Genomic DNA, 20,613 nt, shown 5'->3' with positions numbered 1-20,613 from the left:
TTTGCCAAGAAAATCCCAAATGGGGTCAGAAGAATCAGACATGAGTGAATAACAACTGGTAGTTAGAATTGTGTGACCAAAAAGTCGTTTAACCTCTCAGCCTCTCTTTCCACATCAGTAAAATGGGAATGCTAATAGTACTTAAACCACAGATTGCTGCAAGGATTTAAAATATTTTTATGAATGCTAAGTACTAATTCAGACTTATTTAGGAGGCAGAAGTGATTTTTGAGCAGAGGAGTGAGATAACCAGATCTGTGCTGAAAGAAGAACAGCATGCATGGGAAGGGCAAAGGGGGCATGTCCGAGGGCACTGAGCCACATCGTTCAGCTTGGATCCCAGCCCTCCCTGGACAGGAGTATCATCGTTTTCTGGGTCTGCATCTCAGCTTCCCACTAAGCTCTAAGCTCTGTGAGGACAGGGATCCCTGGGTCTCATCTAGGGATGTCCACCTACCCCTGCTCAGGGCACTGTCTACTGGAGGTGCTTTAAAAATCTTGATTGAATGAATGAACTCGTTGGGAAGGCTTGAGCCACAGATGGACACTGACACACGTGGTGGTGACACGAAGGCTTTAATCCAGGTCCTGCCTGTGACAGCCCCCAGGGCAGCGTCCAGCACCACCTGCCCTCACCCCTCGGCCTCGAAGGCGGTCCAGCCGCCTCCTTAGGTCAGGGGGCACCTTGACACCCGATGCCAGGAGCTCTCGAAGCCGCTGCTTGGGTGTCTTGCTGAGACGGAAGTGGCAGAGAGTGGGACCCTCCTCAAAAGAGACTCTGCAGGGCTTGGTGGCCGAGTGGTATCCCTCTGCACTGGCTGTCACCATGTAATCACCAGGGGTCAGCATCCGCCAGTAGTCCCCGCCTGGGGCTGGAGAGGGGAACACAGGGATGTTGTGTTCTAGAGCTAGACTGCATTTAATAACTGCCAGAATTGACCCTCTCGACTCCCTCACAACCCCCTAGAATCCTGCCTGCCCTTCTGAGACTTCCTGGGCTCCCCTAAATCTGGGATCAAGCCACTCTCTTACTCCTTCCAGGCTTCCCTCCAGATCCCCACCTACCCTTGCAGCTTGCCACAGGACTCTTCTCAAACTCACCCAGCCCTATTCTGGGACCCTTCCAATAACTAGCCAAGGTCCTTCTTTCCAAACTTGAGTGTCTTGGCTCCCCACCCAGGGATACCTTAGCCCTAACCACTCCCAGACCCCCCACAACTCCAGCCAAACTCTAATGACTTCCCCAAATCCCCAAAATTGTGTAGTAAGCTGGCAGTGGCAGGTGGTGGTTGGAGAAGGTATGGGGTACCAGTCCATCATCCTCAGCTTCCCATAAAGGTGTGTTGAGGTCAGCAAAGATGTGGTTCAGATCAATGTACTGGTGGGTCCATCGTCCCTCAGCCCACCCAACCAAATTGATCCAAACTCTAGAATTCCTTAATCACTCCTCAGAGCCTTTGGCTCAGTCCCCACCAACCAATCTCACCTTTTTTCAATTCCATCTGCCCTCCCCCATTCCAAGGGATTCTAGTCCAAACTGAAGTTCTCCCAATCCTCCTGGGACCTTCTTCATTCCCTCCAATTCCTGTTCCTTCACCCTGAGGGCTTCCCTTTACTCTCCAAAGTCCGCCCAACTTCAAGGATGGGGGTGGTCCTTTCTGGCAACCTTGGGCTACAGTGAGAAGGAGGCTCATGTTGTTGACCTACCTGTGGTGACATCGTGGTTGATGCCATCCACTGCGATGACAGCATCCGGAATGCCTTGCTCTGTGTCCTTGTCTAACACGAGTCCGGAAATGCCCACTCGCACCTGGTAGGCACAGACACAGAAGGGGCTTGGGTCCTACTCTCCCTACCCATCTAGCCCATAAATAGTCTTAAATATGGAGCCGAGGGTGGGAGGAAGAGGTTGCCAGCTTCCCCATTGCCCAAGCTCTCTGTGGTGGGTAGGAATTAGAGTTGGTGACTGGGTGACACCAAGCCCTCCTTACAAACAGGGATCAGAGATTAGGGAGAAACCTGCTCCAGGTAGGTGATGAGGGCATCCTTGTTGTTCTCCCACTCCTGGGGCAGCTCGCTTTCATGGGGGAACTTGTCACAGGAGAGTTCCACAGTAATCTCAAAGCAGTTTGTGTGGAGGTAGCTGAAGTCATTCATACCTGAAGGGCAAGGGTGAGGTTACCCTGGGGGCTCCCCGACTCCAGAGATCCAAGGAGAGAGGTGGCATGGAGAGACGTGGTCTAGGGACAGGACACAGCCACACTGGGGAGCGGGGTTCACTTGGGGATATGCTTTAGGGAACACAGTTGCCTGGGAGAGGATGACACAATGGGTTTGGAGGCTCCTGGGGTTCTAGGATATGGGTACAGAACCCTAGAAAGGAGAGGTCACAGAGCAGAGGCTCAATCACTCCTGGAGAGACAGGGTAGGGGTGAGGCTCACGCACTCCCAGCAACTGAGTGCCATTCGGCGCCATTGATGATATGGCCGTGGTGTGAGAAATCCTCGCTGTGGCAGGGCCGTCGGCCTGGCTCCTGCATGGCTCGGCTGGTCCCTGCGAAGACGGTGCTGAGCCAGCGGAAGACGGGTTCATCAGGCGTGGGAGTGAGCTCCTGGGCTTCCCAGGGGGTCCGAGTCATATCATAGGGATAGGACACCACCAGCTCTCCGCCATGTAAGTTGGCACTCAGCACAAATGGAATTCTCTGCATCCAGTCAATCACAGCCCGAGTCTCCGGAGCCACCTAGGGATGGTGGGCAGAGCAAGGTGAGGAGCATCTTGAGGCGGTGGCTGGAGTGCTTCTGGGTAGTGACTGAGCGTCTTTAGGCAGTCTTAGTGGGGCATCCCTGCTTCCACTGGGGGGGGGGGACTGTCACTCACTGTGGCATTGGGCATTGTGTAGTAAGCTGGCAGTGGCAGGTGGTGGTTGGGGAAGCTATGGGGCACCAGTCCATCATCCTCAGCTTCCCATAGAGGTGTGTTGAGGTCAGCAAAGTTGTGGTTCAGGTCAATGTACTGGTGGGTCCATCTTCCCTCAGCCCACCCAACCAGCTCCGAGCCCTGCAGGATAGAACAGAACTCAGCCTCAGAGCACTCTAACAAGCCCTCGGACCGGTGGCTGGCGCTCCGGACTGAAACCTAACGGTCAAGGCCCAGATGTGGCCTCGGAGGCTCACAGAGGAGGATCAGGACCCGGCCCAAGACTCCGGGGCTTGGGTTACCCTGTAGTTGGGACGGTGGCTCACTGAGAAGTATGGGGATTAGGGAATTAGGGGCCAGAAATGAGCCACGAATCACCCCCCGCCCGGGGTAATCTCCCAGGCATCCGGGCTCATGGAAGGAGACTAGAATCCAGGGGGGAAGGCGCAGACATTCGGGTGGCCTTTGGATAATTTGAAGGGGCACCTAGGGCTTGTCTAGTCGTCACTAGGGCACCAAGGACCCTGCGGTTTGGGGTCAAGGAGAAGACCGTACCCGTCGGTAAGCGATTTCATAGCCATCAGGGTTCATGGAGGGCAGCAGATGGATGCGCGTCTCCGTGAGGAGCCGTGTCACCCGAGGGTTCCCACGGAGGAATTCAAGACACAAATATTGCATGAGCAGCAAAAGCAGTTCCCTGCCAAGTGCCTCATTCCCGTGCATGCCGGCCACGTAGCGCACCTCTGGTTCTCCTAGAGGAAGTACAGTCTGTGAGGTGACCCGAGGCTCTCCTAGGGGGAAGTGTAGACACAGCCCCTCCTTCTCGGTGGATTGGGTCCATCCCATGTCCCATACTTACCTCTGGGAGAGTCCTCCTATTCAGAGGAACCCGACATAATCACAGCCTCCCAATCACCTTTAGGAGAACCCTTTCTCATTCTTTTTTAATCCTTCTTGGAATCAATACTTTGTCTGGGTTCCAAGGCATAAGAGCGGTAAGCACTAGGCTAGGAGGGTAAAGTGACTTGCCCAGGGTCACCCAGCTGGGAAGTGTCTGAAGTCAAATTTGAACCCAGGACCACCCATCTCTGGACCTGACTCTCCATCTACTGAGCCACCTGCCTGGCCCCCACTTTCATCTCTGGCATCGCTGAAGTCTCTGTTAAATTGCTTTTCTATACATCTCGTGCCCCATAACCATTTCCTCAATCCCTTCCATACCTCTCCTTCCCTTTCCTCATCCCCCTGCTTTGATCTTAATTTCCTAATCACTAGGGCTTTAGGGACCTCATTTTTTTGTTTTTGTTTTTATCCTTATCTTAGCACTTTCTCTTTGTCTCTGGTTCCCTCCCTACTGATATCTCCAGGGTCAATTAGTTGTGGGCAAGTCAGCATCTCTGTTATCTATCTCATCATTCTTGTGCAATCCATAAAGGGTGGGAGGGCGGAAAGGGCCTTGGCTGGTAAGTCATATGATCCAAAAGTTTCCACTGAGAGGGATTTAAGAGCTCATCTAGTCTCCAAATCCTTAACCTGAGGTCCTAGAACTTGTTTTTGATTTTCAAAAAAATTGAGAATTGTTTTTCAGCATAACTGAAAGTTTCCTTTGTAATCTATCCTTTATTTATTATATTTTATGCATTAAAAAAAAGATTATTCTGGGGGCAGCTGGGTAGCTCAGTGGATTGAGAACCAGTCCTAGAGATGGGAGGTCCTAGGTTCAAATCTGGCCTCAGACACTTCCCAGCTGTGTGACCCTGGGCAAGTCACTTGACCCCCATTGCCTAGCCCTTACTGCTCTTCTGCTTTGGAGCCAATACACAGTATTGACTCCAAGATGGAAGGTAAGGGTTTAAAAAAAAAAAGATTATTCTGGGGGCATTGAGGCAACTCCGTGGATAGAGAGTCAGGTCTAGAGAAGGGAGGTCCTGGGTTCAAATCTGGCCTCAGATACTTCCTAGCTGGGTGACCCTGGGCAAGTCACTTAACCCCCGCTGTTTAGCCCTTACTGCTCTTCTGCCTTGGAACCAACAGAAAACAATAACAACAACATATGGCAGAGCCGAAGCTTACTCGTTTATAGATTGAAGTTGGTTTGGAGGGAGGCCTCCAGTAAAGTGCCACAGATACCTCTCCTGGAACCTTTTCCCTGCTTAACTTTTTCATCCGTGCCATGAATGAAGACATATATGGCATTATTTTCAAATCTGTAGGTAACTCAGAGCTAGAAGTCATGATTCCCAAAGGGCTTGACGGACCAGAATGATAGGCTATATCTGACAAGATTAAATTGAATCAAATTCTATACTTGGGTTCAAAGAGTTGACTTCAGAAGGATAGGAGAGATTTGGGGGTGAACAAGATCTTAGGGTTTTTGTGGAGTACATGCCCCAGCGGAGCCAGCAAAATGAGACAGGGCAAGGATAAGACACTGAGGACTAGAGAGAGGAAATTAGAAACAATGGAGGAAGGTTACATAGAGGTTTTGACTTGATGGAAGGAGAGATTTGGGTTCTCCAAAAGTGGACCAGACCTCCTTAAGAAGTAGAGGGTGTAGCTCAGTGGATTGAGAGCCAGGCCTAGAGACAGGAGGTCCTAGGTTCAAATCCGGCCTCAGCCACTTCCTAGCTGTGTGACCCTGGGCAAGTCACTTGACCCCCATTGCCTACCCTTACCACTCTTCTGCCTTGGAGCCAATACACAGTATTGACTCCAAGACGGAAAGTAAGGGTTTTAAAAAATAAAAAATAAAAAAAAAAGAAGTAGAGGGTGAGATCTCTCATGGGAGGATTTCATCCTAAGATTCAGCTGTTCAGATGTGAGCTCCTCAGGATGTCCTCAGAGGTGTCTCTCATTCTGGAACCCCAATCCCCAAATACAATCATTCCGAGGATTACTTCCTCAGGCTCTGTGTCCCTACCTAGCTCATGTTCGCCAGGCTGGTCAGACATTTCCATCACGTAGAGTTTCAGGCCCTGATGACTTTTTCCAATGCTGTAGACACGAGTGATGTTGGGGCACTGATCATTCACCTTCTTCATTAGCTGGAGAGGAAATCAAGGTAGTTAAAGGAAGAATATGGGAAAGGGAGAGGGAGGATCATGGTTCAGGGGAGTCTCTGACCTTTCTCATAGCCTTGTAATCATGATGGCGGAAATCCAGAGGGTCTGAAGATCCAAGCTGAGGCTCCCGGGGGAAAAACCCATTGGGGTCTGGGTTGGAAGAGGAGACCTTGTCTTCAGGATCCTACTTGACCTTCCTCCCTTCCTTAATCCCAATGACCCACAGGTCTCATAATTTCGGCCCCATAGCTCCTAGCCACAAAGTTCTCCTTGCTCTGTCCTCCCAATCATTGCTTCCTGGACTTTCTGTCCTTTCTGTGCCCTCTCCCTGGGTCTTCACCTGGGAGCAGACAGGCTAACACTTCAAGGCGGAGGCAGGCGGCACCCCCTTGTAGCCAGGTCTGGGGTAGTAGCCGTATGTATCGTGCCACCTGAGGCTGAGTGAGCAGTACCAGCACGGGTGTGTCAGGGTCAGAATTCCCAGGGAACACCTGAGGAGAAAGATTGGAGGCTTAATCCAGTCCCAGAGGACTCTCTCTAAAGACCCCTGGGACCAGAATAAGTCCCTACCTCAGTCTCAGTAGTCTCTGAGTCAATTTGTTCCTGTCTGTCCATCTCCCTCTGTCATCCCTCTGGTCTTCATGTCTGTTATCTCATGATCTTCCCCTGCCACTGCTTTACCATCTCCCCTGTATCTGTGTCTGGATCTCTTTGTCTCTCTATAATTGTCTTTCTTTCTCTCTATCTTCCCTGGGTCTAGAACAGGGACCATTTGATGCACATGACGGACAGTTCTATCTCAAAGGAATGACACAGTTGAGAGCCATGGAGACCTGAGCTCTGGGATGCTGGTAAAAGGCTGGCCTGCCCAGGATGTACTTCCAAATGTATTTCCTTCCTAAGTTCCCCATTTCAGGCCCCCATTCACCTCATCCAGTCCACTGCTTCGATTCTTAGTCCCCCACCAGGTAAGAGTGTCATTGCTGAACTGGATCTTGTAGGATGTGACCCAGTCATACCTTCAGTAGGGAGAGAAAAAGCATAAATTCTGAGGCTGTAGGGATTAACCTCTCCCTCTCTCCCACCCAATTCCTCATCTCTGTATCCTGAGATCCTTTGACCCCACCTATAGTCATTCCTAGAATGTCACCCTCTAGGGTCACTGAATAGTTTCCCTGTTTTACAGGTATGGAAAATGAGCCCCAGAAAGGCAAAATTACATGTCTGGGGCAGAACCAGGAAAAAGAGCAGTGTTCGGGTTCCCAGGTCCAAGTTCTTTCCCAGCAATGGATCCTAACTTTGAGATCCAGGACCACCTAAGTCCTTCTATAGCCACTGCCTTTGGCAAAGCTTCAGGTGTGAGTGCTCTGATGTGAGTTCTGCCGCCCAGCCCACTCCAATTCATCCCAGCCCATCTCCGTTAGAAGAGTCCTTAGCACCTCCAGATAGAGTTCCTGCCCTGGGTGATAACACCTGTGAACCGGGCCAGCCGACCAGCATCCACCTGCAGCCAGGGCCAATCATCCTCTGGCTCTGGGCACCAGGCCCCATCAAATAGGTCCCCATCCACTAAGCCTGACTGCAGGACAAACAGAAATCAAGAGAAAGCAAGGTCTGAGGGGAGGGGTCAAAGAGAATGGGAGGGGGGAGTCTTTTTTCAGGGGGAAGGTTCTCCAAGGGTTTTGGTTTTGGTTTGGTTTTCCTGAGAGGTTCTCCATTTTTGCAGAAAGGTTTATATGGGGGTATCTCTTGGACAAAATTGTTGTTTGTTGGGGGAAATATTTCTGACATGGGGGTAGGTGGGGGAGAATTTTCTGACCTGGATGTTGAGCCTTCCTCGGTGGGCACCCAGGCCATATGATTGACTACTAGAAGCCTGGAACTGTTCATCAGAGACTCGAAGAGATTCCAGCCCCAGGGGTGGGCAGCCTGTGGAAGGGAATAAACGAGGGGGAAACACAGAAAGAGGGGATCCATAATGCACATGCTTCTGTCTGACATGGCATGAGTCCATCCTCTTTCTTGGTGTCCCAGTGTGCCTGTAGCCATCTGTATATCCAAACACATCTGTATCTATATGTATGTGTCAAGTGTATCAGTGCCTGGATGTTTCCATTGTCCCTTGACTGAATGTCCTTTATTTGGGAGCTACCTGGCTCCGGAGTGATCTCTTGGTTTCCCGGACTTGGGTGGGTTGGACCCAGCTTCTTCCTTTTCTTCACAACAACTTTCTTCTTCTTGACAACTCGGACCTTGACTTGAAGCACTGGCTTTGCTGAGAGGAGAAGAAAAGGAGGGGTTGGAGGAAATCCAAGCAGAGCAAAAGCTAGCTAGAATCCCAAGAGGCAAACATTCATCATTCATGATGTTGGAAGGGGGGGAGCTAGGGACAATGGATGATATTATGTCCTCCCTTCCTCCCCTCAGAGGCAGTTTCGATTCAGTTTACTAAATATTTGTGATCTGTACCTTGATTCTTTTTCTCTTGTCCTTTTATTCCTCCCTCCTCACCAGCTCACCTTGTCTCCATCTTTACCCTACTCCTCTTTTCTGGACCTCTCTTGTCTCTGCCAGTGCCACAATTTCTGAGTATCTTGTCTTGTCTGTCTCACATTCCTTCCTTCCCCCTCTCTCTTCTTCCTTCTGTGTCAGTTTTTCTTGTTTCTGTTTCTCTCCTTATCTTTCTGTTTCCTAATCTTCCTCATTCTCCCCCTTTCCTCTGTTTTTCTCTCCCTCTGTCCATGTTTAGATGGATTCTCACCTAAATTTTATGTTTCTCTCCCTCTATGTCTCTGCTTATGTCCTTTCTCTTGATTTCTCTTAGTCCTTCCCTCCCTCCCATTCTGAGCCTTACAAGAGATCCCACCTCTTACCAGCTCAAGGTCTGCTCTCTTTTCAGAGCTTTTCTAAGCCTGGGATCCCTGAAGGGATAGGGGAGGGAAGTCTAGATGGAGTCTCCAATACCCAGAATATGGGAGTGTAAATAAGCAAGTATGTGTATGTTGGAGCCAGTGAGCCTATGTGGGTGAGTGTGTGTGTTGGAGTGAGTGTTGGGGGAGAAGGGAATGTGGAAGGCTTTGAGGAGTGTAGGGGGAAGGGGCTAAGAGTTCTGTGACTCAGAAGGAGGAGGGAATGGAGAGGGAATGGGCTGAGCTACCGAAGGCTTGATTCCCAGGAAGGTTTCTGGAGGCATCAACGGAGCTGACTCAGATCTTTAGACAATTCAATAAAGGCTTATGGAACTGAGCAGATTTCAGAAAAGACCGACCTGACTGGGGGATGAGAGTCTCACCTTTCTCCTTCTTCGCCTCCTCTTTGGACTCCCCAGACCTCGGGGTGGAGGCATGGGGAGCTCGGGAAGCCGGAGTCCCTGGTCTTGGGGTTCGAGGAACCGGAGCCGTCTGGGTTCTGGGTCGTGAGGTAGGGGTGGCAGGAGCTGGAGAAGTTGCGGACCAAGGGATTCTAGGGGTCAGAGACTCAGGGGGCTGGGGGCGAAGGGTAGAGATATTGGGGATCGAGGGAGTTGTGGGCCCAGAGGTTTGGGGAACCAGGAATTTCGGTGTCCTGGACCATGGGGAGGGGGTGGTAGGGTCTCGGGAAATTGCAGGCCTAGGGGTTAGAGAGATCTGGGACTCCTGGGTCCGGAGGTGGGGAGTTGGGCTGGCAAGGGTTGGAATTGCCCCCAGACCGGGGCTGAGGCGGGAGGTCTGTGCCAGGACGGTCAAGGTAAGCAGGAACCTCTGCATGGCCAGGACGTAGGATAGGACAGAGGAGGGGATGGGTTGGGGGCGGGAAGGGGGCGAAGCTCAGTGGTGTCCGTCGGTCAGTCAGTCGGTCTGAGTCTCCCTCCAGGTCTTGGCTCTTTTCTTCGTCCTGCCCCTCCCCCTTAACCCTCGCCTCCGCCCCTTCCTCCTATTCTCCCATTCCCTCTAAATTGTCCCAGCCCAGAAAGTAAGGGGAGGGTATTTGCTGACTCTCCTTAAGCTCAGGTCCCACCCCCGACCAGCGCCCCTATGGAAAGAAGTCAAAAGTAGGGAAACTGAGGCCCAGAACTAGAGGTTCCTCGAGTACTCCATCTTCCCCTCTGTACAGTAACTCCGGGAGACTGAGAGTTGGGATGTTGGGGGTGGGGGGTGGGAATAGGAAACCGAAGCTCATCCACGTGCGGGGCTGTTATCCACAGCTTCCCACTCCCCCCTCCTCAGGCAGTCCAATGCCCCCCTCTTCCCCCATCCCCATCTCCGCCTTATATCCGGAGGAGCTGGAAGAGATGCACAGTCGAGGAATCTCAGTTTTCCATTCCCGTAGGGAGGCTCTAGCAAGGGGCAGGACTGTGGGAGGAGTGCGGTCCTGTGGGGCCTTGAAGAAGGGGGATCGGGAGGGGGAGGGGACTTTGATGGAGGAAAGACCTTAGGAGCTAAGATGCACGGAAGGAGAGGCCAAGCTGCGGACCTAGACTTCCTGGCGCCCAGCCCGGTAGTACCCTCCACCATTTCTGGGGGGGGGGGGTGTTGGGAAAGGAAACTGAGGCTGAGAGAAAAGTGTGGGAAGTGGGGAAGGGAGGCTCCCACCCTTGTTCAAAGTCAGGATCAAGGACTGGAGGCGAACACTGGCATCGGAGCTCCCCAGTCCCCCGGCCTTCTCTCCGCCCCCACCATCTGCCACGTTCCCCGTTATGTAACTATAGCTGAGGCTGCAGATGCAGATGGAAGGGGGCGGGGACCGAGCAGATGTGAGAGGGGGCGGGGCAGATGGGCGGCCGGCCAGCTAGCTCTGGAAGATCCAAATCCCTCCGCTTTAAAATTGGGGGCGGGGCGGGGGCGGAGGCAGAGGGGATCGGAGTTCTGTCCCGTCAGTTGTTAGCCCAAAGGAAAAGTCTTGTTTCCGTCATTCTCGTTCTCCTCGGCGGTCCTCTCAGACCCGAGGCGGGTTCTCGTTCAACTCCTCAAACATTTATGAAGTGGCTACTTACTATGCTAACCACCGAGGATACCCAGATAAAAACGGAACAGGATCTGCTCTCAAGGAACTTATATTCTGTGGGTGAGGTGGGGCTAACCCCACATATGCGAAACCCAGTCTCCTCCAACAGCCCCGGACCGTGTCTCCCCGCCCAGTTCCGGCCCTTAGGATGCCCCTCACCCCCACCCAATGGGTCACAATAGGGCCATGGTAGCCTCTCAGGAGCTGGGACTGGACTGGAGAAGAGGGGCCCTGGCAGCTCCAACAGCAGGGGTGAGACCTGGGTTCAGTTGGTTGACATGGAGCTCAAGCTTCAGGCGGGTGGAGGCGGCAGATGTCAAAGCCTCTGGGAAGTGGGGGACAGGACTGAAGATGGAGGGACTCTGCTAAAACTCGGGAGGAGGAGCTGAGATGGGAGAAGAAGGACTGAGAGTTTGGGGCGGAGAGGAGTGGAGTGGAGAAGAGAGGCGGGGAGGAGCTGATCTTGGAAGGGGGGTGCTTTATGGCTCTCCTCTCCACTCTCCAGCCCCCAGCCCCCCGGCCCCCAGCTCCTCTATTCCATCTGGGGCTGGCTAAGTTCCGGGACCAGCGGGGTCGCCAACGGCGGGGATGAGTTGCAGGAGCAACTCTGAAAACACCGACAACTCCAACAACTCCGAGGTTTCTCGGCTCTGGAAGCTGTGAGTGACAGGAGCCGTTGGCCCCTGCTCTCGCAGAAGTTCCTCCCCTCCCGTCCCTGGAGGCCACTTCTCCGTTCTAGACTCCTCACTAGCTCTCCACACCTTCTCCACCCCACCCCGAGGCCCCTAGGCAGGTCCTACGATCTCTGCTCAGGAGCTCCTGCTAGGTTAGGGCCTGGGATCTGGGGACAGAAGAGGAGTTTTAGGAGGGCTCTGGTCGGGGGAGGGGAGTAAGTCTGGGAGATGGAGGACGTTGGGAAGACGCTTGGGAGTGGGATTAATTCCTCAGAGGCCCCTCCAGCTGCGGTCTCTTCGGCCCAAACTCCGGCCAATAACCCAAGAACCCCACCCGCTGTGCCTCTTGTACTCGGTCCCCCCAGATTACAAGATCTGCAGTTCGAATGCGGGCAATGCATAAACTGCCTCCAGTCCCTGGAGCAGAGGAGGAATTCCCGGTGCTGGAGATGGATTAACGAGTGCACTACCGCGTTCTCAGTCCAGCAAGAGCAAGACCAGGAGGAGACTCAAGAAGGGGATGAGGATGAGGACGGGGACGGGGAAGGGGAAGGGGAAGGGGAAGGGGACGGGGACGGGAACAGGAACGGGGACTGCGCCCTGTGTTTGATTCTGGCCCCGAACTCGCCTCGCCACAGCGTCACAGGGAGCAGCTCCCAATCTTCTGAGTGTCCTCCTTCAGAAAGGCAAGGTTGGGCGCCCGATTTTCAGTGGCCGAATCCACTGGAGCTAGCCTTGGACGTGTCCGCGCTATTGGCTCTGCTTTCCTTTCTTCGAGCCGACGATTCCGGAATGCTGCTGCTCTTCGCCGCGTGGCTCTTTATCCTTTACCTCTTGGTCACGATCCCCCTGGTGCTGATGCTTGGCAGCAGGCGGCGATCTCGCCGGAGGCGGGCTCCGAGGCGATATTAAGCCAGAGCTCCTGGTCTAGCACGCGCTCAGCCCGGAAGGCAAAAAGCTCTCCTCCTACTAGAGTCCACAGTTCTTAATATCCAGGTGAATCCCTGGAGTACAAGTTCGTTACCAGAATCCGGATCCATCTCCTTAATCTCCGCCCCAGCCCGCAATCACAATCTTAAACTGAAAAGCAAACACATGAGCCCAAAATAAAGTCTCAAGGAACAAGAACCCCAGCCCAAAACAGGACCCAGAATGTAACACGCTTGAAAAAAGGAATAAAGGGGCCCTGGGCCAGCTGCCTCTCAGTGTTGCATCTTGCTGGATTGGGCTTGGGGAGAAAAGAAGCCAAGGCTTTCGGCTCTACAATCTTGACCTCCAAAGACAGGAAATAGGGATGGATCGTGATGCTAGGTCCAAGTATTGTGGAAGACAGCACTCCTTTCAAGGTTTACAAAGTACTTTTCTCAAATCAGCTCTCATATAGGGATTATGCCCAATTGACAAACGGGGAAATTGAGGTTCAGTGACATATCTGGTGCCTGAGGCGGGATTTAAACCCCTAACTCTAGTATGTTTTCCACTAGTCGGAAGGGGCACCAAGGAACAAGATCTGAGATGGACATCCTGGGTTGAGTTTGGCCTTGAGGATCTGGGTGAAGGGAAACATGAATAGAGAAAAGCATAGCTCAGATCTAAAGTAAACCACACTCTGGGACCCAGTACACTCACAAAGAGGACCCAGACACGGAAAGAAACTGATGATAGTGTTGGGCAGGTGGAATTGTGCTCATGACTATTAAGAGAAGAGAGGGGAATATAGGGAAGAACATATTGTGGAAAGAAAAGGACACTGTATAGGATAAAGAAAGGAATGGCAGAAATGGGGACCAGCAGGGTCTGCAAGGGGCTATTTTTTAAAAGCTCTTATCTTTTATCTTAGGATCAGTAATAAATATTGGTTCCCAGGCAGAACAACAGCAAGAGCTAGGCAAATTGGGGTCAAGTGACTTTCCCGGGGTCACACAGCTAGGCAGTGACTAAGGTCAAATTTGAATCCAACACCTAGTTTGAACCACTGAGTTACCTAGTTGCCCCGGACCAATGGACTATTGAGAGATTTAGGTAAGTATATACAATACCCACTAGGACAGTGATGGTGAACCTATGGCATGAGTGCCAAAAATGCATGCAGAGGGCTCTCTGTGAGCACTCGGCTCTCTACCCCCATCCCCAATTTGTCACTAGAAAGGCAGAGGGTCTCAGGTGGAGCTGCTCCCCTCTCCCATTCCACCTCAACTAACCTTTTTTTCACATTCCCCGACTCCTCTGCCCAGCAACCCAATGGGAAAACACAAGGGGATAAGATGGGAGGCTCACAGGTGGCAGAGCTAGAGGGGAGCAGAGTGCTTGGGCCAGTCCCCTCCCTCTTTCTATACTCCCTGAGGACATTTCCTTACTTACTCAGCCCAAGAGAGCACTTTCTCTCTCCCCTGTGTGGGATAAAGGGGTGGGGCAGGGTGTGCCAGGCATTTGATGGGGGAGGGGTGCATGGCACTCCATCTCTAAAAGGTTTGCCTTCACTGCACTAGGAGATGAACTAAACCTTTGTCCTCACTGGACTGAGCTCTGAGGCCTGAACTTGGATCCTTATCTCAGCTTCTTTGTACCCTTCCCCTGTCTTTTTTTCTCTTCCCCAACACAAACAGGAAAGGATCTCAGATATCACCCAGAACAACTTCTATTTGAAAAGGATTATCTCCTCTAAGACATCTTTGATAAGTGGTCAGTCAGTCTTCCATTAAGACTTCCAGTAATGGAGAACTTGCCGCCTTCCATTTTGATGTAGCTCTAATTCTTAGAAAAAAATGTTTACACTGAGCCTAGATCTGCTTGACACCTGACCCCATTGCTCCCTGTTTTGTCCTCTGGAGCCAGGGAGAAGATCAAATATCTTTTCCACTAGTCAATCCTTCAAATATTTTAAGACAGTTATTATGTCTCCCCTACACATCCTCTTCTCTAGGTCAAGCATCTCTAGTTCTTTTAACTTAGCTTCATGGGATATAAAGAGGCAGCTTGGTCATATGATCTTGACTGGAATCCTGGTTCTGCTACCAAATCTCTTATGAGACTCAGGTTCCTCATCTAGAAAATAAGAGTTTGGGAGATAATCTGTAAATTCTTTTCTAACTCAAACTCCTCAAATCCATAAGTCTTTTCCTAAAATTGACTACCATCCCTTTCACAAGCTCCAGGTTGTCTAAATTTTTCCCAAAATCTGGAATCTAAATGTGGCCTGATCCTGCTGGTGGATTTATCACCTCCATTTTGGACTCTAAGCTTCCTCTCTCTTAAAGTAGCTTTAGATTGCATCAAGGTTTTTTGTTTTTGTTTTTTTGCCTCTGTATTGACAGTATCAAGATAAACCGTTGATAAAGAGAAACTGAGGCACAAAAAGTCAGAGCATAATCTATTTATTGGCAAAGCTAGTAGTTACCAATAATGGAAGTCCATGGCCCTCAATAACTAGAGATCCCTCTGTTAGGATAGAGCAGATTTTTTTATATAGCAGAAAAGGCAGCAGGTTATAGAAGGGACGCAACAAAAGCAGGTTATATAGGATACCAAAAGAGTCCCATGAGGAAAACTAAACTAAGACTGCAATTGGTCTATAATTATGTGGTCTTGCTAGGAGGGGTCTTTCTGAGCCCATGATGGGGGAAGAGACATAGAGTTAGTCATCATCCTCTGGAACATCCATTGGAAAGTCCCCAACTCACCACTCCCTGTAGCAGCAGAACCCTGTAGCATCTAATTAAATCAACTAGCCTGCCATTGATCTTTATCTCTTTCAAGTCTCATGGTTGTTTATTGAATTGCATTCATAAGCACCTAACTAGGATCATGAGACCTACACAAAATTGTTCTGAATCTAAGACTTTAAGCACTTGGTTTCAGTGGTTAATACTATGATTAATAAAATTTAACTTTTAGTCAATCAATCATCGTTGATTAATTTCATGAGAGTTTAAAGGATTGGAGGGGTTCCTGGAGGGGGATACAGTATATCCAACAAAGGCTAGTAAAAACAGTTTCCTAGGTTTTGCAAATTTGGTCAAAAAGGCTTTAAACTGCAAAGAAAGGAGGAGGGAGGAAAGGACCTCTTTAAGTCTGTCTACCAAGCTAGAGACCAGAGTATAGCTACAAGGGAGGATGGATTGAAATGTTCAAAGTACCATTGCAGCTCTTTAATTTAGTTTTCACTCACAATGTCCCACAATAATTTAATAATGTCAATAAGTCACAAAAGTTCTGTGGTACCTTAGATACAATAATGTAACTGTGGCACTACAACAAATGATCTGATCAAGATAGATTTCAATGTGAGATAGTTTTTTTGTTTAATTTAAAACTCTGACCTTCTGTCTTACAACTGATAAAAGCAGTAGGGACTAGGCTATGAGGGGATTTGGGGATGTGTCTTTTGAGTTTGTACTTTAAAACTGCTAAAAACTGTAGTCTAGTGATTTAGGACTAAGTTTTATGAACTAGAGGCTAGGCTAATAGCCTCTTCAGCTACTCCCCAGTTTCTTTCACAAGCAAATTTAAACTGCTTTAATTTTCATTCAAAGGGGTGCCTGCCTGAAGGAGAACAGGTGGGCTAGAAGCTCTGGAAGGTAGCAATCTCCCAACTAGTACTGCATCTAGATTAAAACCTGATTCCAACCCTTGACCATTTGCTAAAAAGGTTAATTTGGAGGATACTCCCTTCAGGAAGGCTGGACCATGATGGGGTGAATGTGTCAGGATGATGTAATTTAACCTGTTATATTTTCCTGTAAATAAGGGGTTTTCCTATAAACTGGGGCTTTTTTTTGCTTTTTTTTCAGTCACTTTTTTCTTTCTTTCTCAATAAAGCATTACATTTGAAATGGTTTCTGGTTCCTTGAATAGTAGTTAAAGAGGGTATACTTTGACATTTTCAAGGTCCCCTCAATTTCCACTTTGGAGAGGAGGTCAGTTTGAGGGGATTGTAGCTCACATAATTAGAGGGGAGCAGAGTAGAATGCTTGCACCTCTCACCTCTCCCTCTCTCCAAGCCTGACTATATCACCTGCTCCCCTGCCCAGGAGTCCAATGTAAGTGCTTCCTCCCTGCCCTGGGTGGAGTAAAGGGGGAATCAGTGTGAGCCCAGCACTTAGTCGGGGAAAGGGCACAAAATGTGGTCTGGGTGGTTGGGTTGGGGAGAGGCCTGGCACTCCATCTCTTTTTTTTTTCACTTTAAACATTATTTTATTTGGTCATTTCCAAACATTATTCATTGGAAACAAAGATAATTTTCTTTTCCTCCCCCCCCCCTTCCCACCACCTCTCCCATAGCGGAGGCAGGATTCCACTGGGCACTCCATCTCTTAAAGGTTGCCCTTGGCTGTACCATAAGCTTGATTCAACACTCAAAACCATATTGTTAAAAAAAAAAAAGTTCTTAGTTTTAAAAAAGCCTTGCAATTAGCTGCTATATGTAATAATCCTCATTACCTTTAGAATCTATACCCAATTTGATTTCATATTTATGAAAATGACTACTCTCCCCCCTTATTTTCACTTCTTGAGTTATCTCAGACTAATATATCATACAGCTTATATTGTAGTAGTATAAAAAAGAACACTTTACTCAAAATAGAAATGTACGGTGAATACTGGGAAATATATTAAGTGGATAATACTCGACAGCTAATGCCCAAACCACTGGATATCCCAATCCCTGAGGATGGGAGGTTGTACCTCCAGCCTGACCCTAGCCTCACAGCCAATCCTTCAATGCCCAATCTTAGGAAGCAGGAAACAGTAGGTTAATAACTATGTATAGCTGATGACCAGGAAAGGTGCTTAATTTTCTGGTCTTGGCCGCCATCACTCTTTAACTGGATTGGCCAATTTTCAGGATTCTGAATGGCAGCCATGCATGGATACCAATGGCAGCCAATAGTTTTATTGAGGAAGTCTGGGAAAGCATTGAGTCCAATGTCTGGCAGCAGCAGAAACAGCAAAAAACTTGAGTATCTATGACAGAGCTGTGGGAGAAAAATGAAAGCTGGGATGTCTGCAGACCTTGGCCAGATCAGGCACAGCATCCATGGAATCTTTGAGCTACATAAGCTATTTTCTCTGCCTCCCTTCCTTTCTCCTTCTATTCCCTCTTTCAAACTTTGAACTTCTTTATCTCTTTGTCCCACTTGTGCAAGTCTGAGCTGGGAGCATGTTTGGCCAACCACAACCTTTCTGGGTGATGTGGTATTTATGGCAGAGCAATTAATTTGATTGCCACAATTCATTTCATAATGTCTGGAATATGACTACTATGACTATTTTCTAGAATGTATAATAAGGATGTTTGCTATTTTGGATCTTTGTAACTGCAAGCACCATCTTTCTTCTGTGAATTGTTTGTTAGAAAATGCATATGGTCACATGTATTTATGAATTCCTTCTGGTCCATTTCATAGATCTTCCAATATGTGTTGTGTAATAATTAAAATTGGTTTGACAAAAATAATAACGTTTTTTAAAAAAGGAATTGTTGTGGTCGCCGTTTATAAAAATTAAAGTTAAACTATGAGTCAGTAGGCTGTTTAGTAGTTTTATTCACAGCAAGGTAGAGATATTAATGTGGGAAATAAAGGAAGGAAAATATTACCTAGTTAAAAATACCCTAAGTCTTAGCGCCTCCAGAACACCAAAGTGAATCCAAATCTCACCAATCCCTGAGAGTGTCTCCAGTTAGGTGTTCCAAAAACCAAAAACCAATGCTGAAGAGGCTGAGCCTTGTTCCTCTTCAGCCAGAATCTCCAATTTTGGGAATTTTGGGAATTCAGGAAACCGAAATCTGAAGATCCAAAAGACATTGGAAACCACCAAGAACCTTTAGCACATTGGAGGCTAAGATGGCCAAGACCACCAAGTATCCCACCAGAGCTCACACTCCAGAGGCTGAGTTGCCAAGAATGAAGCCTTCAAGAATCCACCAAGCAATGAATGAGTTTGCAAATCAAGAGCTCAAGAATGAAGATGGTGAATCTCTCTCAGGCTCTGGATTATATACAGTTTTCTCCATCCATCAGCTCTCCTCACATCTCAGGGAATCAATCACAGCCTTTCAATTTGCCTAGCACTGTCCAGGAGTGGGGCAGTGCTTGTGGTCTTTTAGGGTGTGAACTTTCTTTGTTAGTGATTTACTAAATGTTAAGTAGGGATACTTTAAGTTCTTGATTGATTAACTTAAAACAGACAAAAAAATAAGATTTCCCTTTCATAGTTGTAATAAATTAAAGGTCATTAAGACTGGTGACTGCAACTAAAACATGCTTTTGTGTAGAGTTAAAAACTAAATCTGAAATTCAGGCCTGAAATGAATATAATGGCTCAGTTTTTCTTTGTTTTACTATGAGATCTGTTAATGGTTACCTGTGAGAGGTAGGAGCGCTGAGGTTCTGGGAAAGTTTTCAGAGCCCAGCTAAGACCATAGGAACAGTCTCTCTGTTTCTGTGAGAACAAACCAAACAAACAAACACCAATCATCTATGACATTGACTCAGACTCTCTCCTTTCCTTTTCTCTCTCCTTCACCCCTTGAACCAAATACAAAGTTCAAAGAACTCAAAGTGTGCATCTAGGGGAGGAGGTAACAGATAACTCCTTAATACTTGTTTCCACCAATCAGCTGAACCCTAAGATTCAAGAACTAACATATCAGATATGATCTTTCCTATATAAAAAGAGATTACTGAAAAGCCTTTAAAAAAAAATTCTACTGAACATCCCTCCCTTCTCCAGCCCCCTCCAGCTAAATCAGACAGGTCAACCAGAGAGCAATTGGAGATCTACCTTGAGAATTAGCCCAGAGAACTTCCATTATTTCTTATCTCCAGCTTTCCTGTGGTCTTATGCATATGGTAAAAAAATATTCTTCGATACATTTCTTTCAGATATATATTTAGTGCTTAAAGATCCTACTCCTTTTTCTTTCTAGAGTATAAATATTGATATACCTTAAAAAACCACTTATTTGAAGAAGGTTTAAGGGAGGAATTAAGGTGATCAGAGGAAATGGATGAATTCTCCTTTTCACTTTAAGAAAAAGAAATCTTTGCATCATAAACAATATAAAAATTCAGAGAAGCATGGGAAGCCATATATGAACTGATGCAGAGGGAGGTAAGTAGAAACAGGAAAACAATGCACATAATGACTATTAAAATATAAATAGAAAGAATAGGGGGGGAAAGTAAGACCAAATGCAATTATATTGATGAAGCTTGGTTCAAGAGAAGACATGAGAAAATGCACAATCCACCACCCTTCTTCCCAGAAGTAGAGGACTATGGGTGTGAAAAAGCACATGTATGGTCAAAATCCATTAGTGTGTTGCTAAATTTTGCTGAATTTATTTTTTGGTTATTTCTTTGTTGATATGGATGACTCCATGCCTGAGGGAAGAATATATTGAAAATGAAATATATGTATGTATGCATGTAAAGAAATATTTAACCTAGAAGGGATGAACTATAATGTTTCCCATAGAACTGGAAATGTGTTCTGGGCCCTTTCTGTGGGAATTTATCCTGAAGGATAAATGTTATCCAGAAACCCCTGATTGGTCCCTTCATCTTTGTGCCTGGGGTATTATCAAAGACAATTTTTTGAAGAGTTAGAGGAATATTTGATCTCTCTCCCATTCACTTTTTTCAAATTTTTATTTTTTTCAATTACATATATTGTTTTCTGATATTTTGTGATTCAGGTTTTCTCCCTCTCTTCCCCTCTTCCCAAGGTGGTAAATAGTCTGCTATTGGTTATATTTGTGCTTTCATGCAATACACATTGCCATATTCCTCATGTTGTTTCTGAGGACACATATCATATATACAATAAAATCAAGAGAAGGATGGTTTGTCTTGATCTACAGTCAGATTCTAACAGTTCCTGTTTTGGTTGTGGAAAGTAGTTTTATTTCGTTTGTTTGCTTTTTTTTTTAAATCATGAGTCTCTTGGGGTTATCTTGGAACCTTGTTTT

General features: G+C 48.0%; 2 protein-coding genes across 3 annotated transcripts; one reads left to right on the top strand and one right to left on the bottom strand.

Moving 5' to 3' along the window:
- Positions 1–560: 560 nt before the first annotated feature.
- On the bottom strand, positions 561–10,709 carry CPXM1 (carboxypeptidase X, M14 family member 1). Its single transcript, XM_007496939.3, has 14 exons — positions 9,275–10,709; positions 8,135–8,257; positions 7,802–7,911; positions 7,422–7,561; positions 6,911–7,001; positions 6,323–6,473; positions 6,044–6,132; positions 5,841–5,964; positions 3,476–3,672; positions 2,882–3,061; positions 2,447–2,744; positions 2,020–2,159; positions 1,708–1,810; positions 561–872 (listed from the first exon to the last, which is right to left on the bottom strand). Exons 1-14 carry the CDS (start codon positions 9,726–9,728, stop codon positions 577–579), a joined length of 2,496 nt encoding a protein of 831 aa, XP_007497001.2. The 5' UTR covers positions 9,729–10,709; the 3' UTR covers positions 561–576.
- Positions 10,710–10,927: 218 nt separating this feature from the next.
- On the top strand, positions 10,928–12,844 carry LOC103095854 (uncharacterized). 2 transcript variants are annotated; one of them, XM_007496937.2, is made up of 3 exons: positions 10,928–11,217; positions 11,471–11,624; positions 12,005–12,844. In XM_007496937.2, exons 2-3 carry the CDS (start codon positions 11,554–11,556, stop codon positions 12,549–12,551), a joined length of 618 nt encoding a protein of 205 aa, XP_007496999.1. In that variant the 5' UTR covers positions 10,928–11,217; positions 11,471–11,553; the 3' UTR covers positions 12,552–12,844. The 2 variants fall into 2 exon arrangements, with proteins under 2 accessions (XP_007496999.1, XP_007496998.1); XM_007496936.2 differs by having other exon boundaries at positions 11,471–12,844.
- The last annotated feature ends 7,769 nt before the right edge of the window (positions 12,845–20,613 follow it).

Source organism: Monodelphis domestica, chromosome 6 (assembly GCF_027887165.1).
Source record: "Monodelphis domestica isolate mMonDom1 chromosome 6, mMonDom1.pri, whole genome shotgun sequence".
NCBI classification, from domain to species: Eukaryota; Metazoa; Chordata; class Mammalia; order Didelphimorphia; family Didelphidae; genus Monodelphis; species Monodelphis domestica.
This window is presented reverse-complemented; position numbering and strand designations above follow the sequence as displayed.